Source organism: Drosophila innubila (assembly GCF_004354385.1).
Source record: "Drosophila innubila isolate TH190305 chromosome 2R unlocalized genomic scaffold, UK_Dinn_1.0 1_C_2R, whole genome shotgun sequence".
Taxonomy (NCBI): domain Eukaryota; kingdom Metazoa; phylum Arthropoda; class Insecta; order Diptera; family Drosophilidae; genus Drosophila; species Drosophila innubila.
The window spans coordinates 25,019,628-25,023,845 of record NW_022995374.1 but is presented as its reverse complement, the minus strand read 5'-3'; the positions used below and the strand labels follow the sequence as shown (position 1 = coordinate 25,023,845).

At 36.5% G+C, this 4,218-nt stretch overlaps 1 protein-coding gene across 1 annotated transcript; it reads left to right on the top strand.

Annotated features, from left to right (window-relative positions):
- The first annotated feature begins 1,649 nt into the window (after positions 1-1,649).
- LOC117784620 (protein LTV1 homolog) lies at positions 1,650-3,687 on the top strand. Its single transcript, XM_034622415.1, has 2 exons — positions 1,650-1,781; positions 1,840-3,687. Exons 1-2 carry the CDS (start codon positions 1,779-1,781, stop codon positions 3,301-3,303), a joined length of 1,467 nt encoding a protein of 488 aa, XP_034478306.1. The 5' UTR covers positions 1,650-1,778; the 3' UTR covers positions 3,304-3,687.
- Positions 3,688-4,218: the final 531 nt, after the last annotated feature.

Genomic DNA, 4,218 nt, shown 5'->3' with positions numbered 1-4,218 from the left:
ACCCTTTAGCTATAAAAAATTATTGTTTTTAATATTTACAAAGAAAAACACCGTAAAACTAATATATTTCTAAATGTAGATAATAAAAAAAATGGGAAAAATTGGTGAGCTCACCAATTACCATTCACCACCATTGGTTACCGGACCAGTATGCTCGGCTGTAGCAAAGCGAGCAGGGGGCAGAGCCCCCTAGCTTTTCTTTATAATTAAAGAACAATTTTTTTTTCAATAGAAATACGTTTAACAACTAAATTTATATATTTTACTATTTGCCTGCAATAATGATAAAGTTACAATGTCAAAAGCAATTGCAAAAATTTCTGATATCCCACGAAAAAACCTCTACACGAGGTAAAATTCTAGTAATGAAAGCAATTTCTAGCCCCAAAATTTCTGATATCCAATTTTCTGACAAACAAAATTCAGTTAAATCTAAAAATTTTATATAAAAATATAAATTAATTAAAAAAAAGAGAAAATTGGCAATCGGCACTGCGCAAAATAATATACTTAGCTACTTCTGTCCCCTGCGATACCCTTATGTTAACATTTTGGAAAAATGTGAATGAGCTAAAGTTGTTGCAGACTTTGGCATGAAAAATTTTAGCCATTATTAGGCCTGGTTACACTTAGAGCGAAACGAACCGCCAAATAAAAAACTCCATACAAAACAAACGGTAAAAATTTGTACGATTTGCATTTTGATATTTGGTTCAAACTTCTCGCTACGTAACGCTACGTATCGGCATAACGTTGTGTTAACTATAATATGGCACTGTTACAGCCACTCTTCGCAATTACGTATTGGAAATAAGTTTCAAGCCTATTTTTCGTCAGTAAACAATGAAAAAAATGAGCTCGCCAATTAAGTTGATAAGATGCAGCTAATAAATGCCGATAAAATGAAGAACGCAGACATGAATAAATAAAAACAAAATAAAATAAAACTTTCTTTATTGATAATATTAATTAAAAAGGAAAAAGGTCAAACGTAAAGATTTCAGTTCGCTCCGAGTGTAAACTAGGCTATTCCAGTTAGCTCGGCAAGTGAGTGAATTTTTTCAACATCGGGAAATATTTTAAATGATAGACGCACCAAGCTCACAAGTTTTAATTTAGACAAAATCATTTTCTCACATAAGAAAAAAAATATTGAAGGGAAAAATAGTTTTTTTCTTAACAAAAAATTAAATTTTTTTTATATTAAAGAAATAAATAAATTAATGAATAAAGAAAAAATATTTATGTTGCACGAAATTTAAGAAATAGAATGGAATAAAGAAAAAAATTATTTTGTCCCGGGCCAGAATTTTGGTATTTTTGTTATCGATATACGTATTTAATCGACCCATTAGTAAAACAAAGTTATTGCGTGCTGTCAGTGGTGGAACTTGCCAAGTTAAGCCCGATAACATTTGTAAAGTTTGCGATAGTATCGATAGCTCTCTCACATAATTTTCAGCTGTCACAGTCACACAGCTGCTAGCCTACTCCTCCCATCGGTAGCAAAATACAAAGGCAAATTCGAAATTTTCAAGAAACAAATCACAGAAGACTACAAGACTCTAATTGAATTTATCGATGTATCGTTCAAAAATGACTGAATATGCTCAGTTGCTCATTTCAATAGCTCGTTCATTTGAACTTTTTCAGAACGAAAAAACACGTCTCTATAATTTATTGCGCACCTCTAATGCACATGTGTTTTGGTAGTCGACATTTATGCAAATCCGCAAATACCAACTTTAAAAACAAATAGCATCAGAAGCAGTGTAAAAATGGTAAAATACGCAAGGTTAAATAAATAATACGCAAATTTTAAGTGAATTTAAATTATAGGTGAAAGGGAAGAAACCATATATAGACCGCAAGAAGGCCGTCACATTTCACTTGGTGCATCGCAGTCAACACGATCCGTTGGTTACCGATGAAACTGCTCCACAGCGTGTGCTCTTGGAGGCTGGTGCTCGTCAGTCGCAAGGCAAAGCCCAAAATGAAGCGCCGACAGATCCAGCGAAACGTCAAGAGGAACTTAAGAAGTTTGGAATCCACTTTGATGACGACTACGACTATATGCAGCATCTTAAGAAGCGTGAGAATGATGTAGTCTGGGAGTATATGGAGAACCCGAACCAAGCGAAAAAACCAACCGCGGAGGAATCCAAGAATCGCAACCTGCTTTCGCTTCCCAGTTCGGTATTTGCTAGTGAATTCGAAGAGCCAGAGGGCATGTTAAACAAGGCGGCCCCGCAGCCCGGACCTCGTCCTGACTGGGATCCAGACGTTGTGGCAGCTCTTGATAGCGATTGTGAAGATAATGAAGAGTTGGATGACGATTTCGTCATGCAAGCAATGGGCGGTGATGACGACGATGATGAAGATGGCGATGATGATTGGGAAGACGATGATGGAGAAGACGATATGGATTTTGATTCGGATAATTTAAACGAGGACGATGCTGACGAGCTTATGGATCGTCTTGCTCCGCTGATGCGGAAAAATCGTTTTGACGATGAAGAAACCAAGTCGCGTTTCACAGAATACTCAATGTCATCTAGTGTAATCAGACGTAATGAACAGCTATCCTTGCTGGATGATCGTTTTGAACATTTTTATGCAAGCTACGACGATCCTGAGCTTGGTGATCTTGCTTTAGAAGACATTGAAGGCAACTGGCATCAAAAGCATCCTGTTGTTATGCAGTGTTTTAGGGAGTTCAAAAAGAAAACCGATGATTTGAGCTACGATAAAGAATGGGATCGTGAACGCATAAAAAAGTACGATAATGTTGTGGATGGTGAGCAGGATCCAACAGAGGAGCTTGTTGACTACGAGGTGGAAGATGCCAAGGAGAAGAAGTGGGACTGCGAGTCTATACTTTCAACCTACTCAAATATTTACAATCATCCCAAACTGATTGACGAGCCGCGCTCCAGTCGCCGTCCTGTGCCCATTCAAATCGATCCGAAAACTGGTCTCCCGGCAAATGTGTTGCGGGGCGGCGCCGATGCCCAGCTAACAGCAAAAGCACTAGCCAACCTGGGCGACGATTCACCAAATGCAACTGGTCCTAAATCACTGTGTGCCAAATCTGTTCTATCCACGCTCAGTGTTCTATCTATTCGCCCCAAGTCCGAAACTCCCGAAGAGAAACGTGAGCGAAAACGTTTGCTCAAGGATTATCGCACCGAACGTCGCATCGAAAAGAAGGCAAATTCAGAGGCATTCAAGGAGGAGAAGAAGCGTCTGACAAATGTGAAGATTAACCAGCGTACGAATCAACAAGGATCTACAATTGTTTGAACTGCGTCGGGTCCGCTGTTTAGCTTTAATTTCAAAATGAAAATGCTAGTTTTTAAGCTCTGTTTTAATACATAAATTAATCATGATCATGTATTTGTTAACATAAATTTGTTTAACTTAAATGCTAATTGTGTAGATTGGTAATACAATAACTAATTTTGTATAGACTGTTCCCATTGTTTGCGCATGCAACAGAGAGTAGCATATCCAAGCCTCATACCTTTCCTAGGGACTCTGTAAAGTTGTATATACGCCCTGCAAATGTATCTTGATTAAATAATATACAATTTATATCGATTCTGGATGTAGGATTTATAAATGATGTGTTGAATTTGAATAACAAAGCGAGTTGTTATAATTAAAATGAAATATCATAATATTAAAGACTACTTACTATTGTTTATTTGCGCACTACTCTCTACGACCAAAAAAGAACTCAAACCTAAAAGTGTACATAAATAGAAAACTACAAGCCACGCAGCAATTAGCCAGAAACTTTACAACATTGCCTCGGTCTTGGGTCTACTGGGGCCAACAGCACCCAGTAACCAAATGTTTTCGATATTATTTAATTTAATTATTAAAAACTTTACACTTATCTTTAAGTTTGGTTCACATTAAGTTTCTTTATTTAAAATTATTACTCTACTATTACTATTAGTAAATATTTAACAGAACTATCTGAATGAATTCGAGATATTAATACAATTATAATAGGTAAAGTCGATGGCCTAATTAGTTGCCAGAACTCCCAGTAATTGGATTGCCACTTTATAATTAATATTTAATGCTATAAAAAAAAGATAAAAATTATATTATATTATAAGCAGAGTGGCGGGTATCTCAAAGTCGTGCAGAGTTTCAATTTGCTTCGCTGTGGCTAACAGCAACAAATTGTCATAACAAATGCCTTTC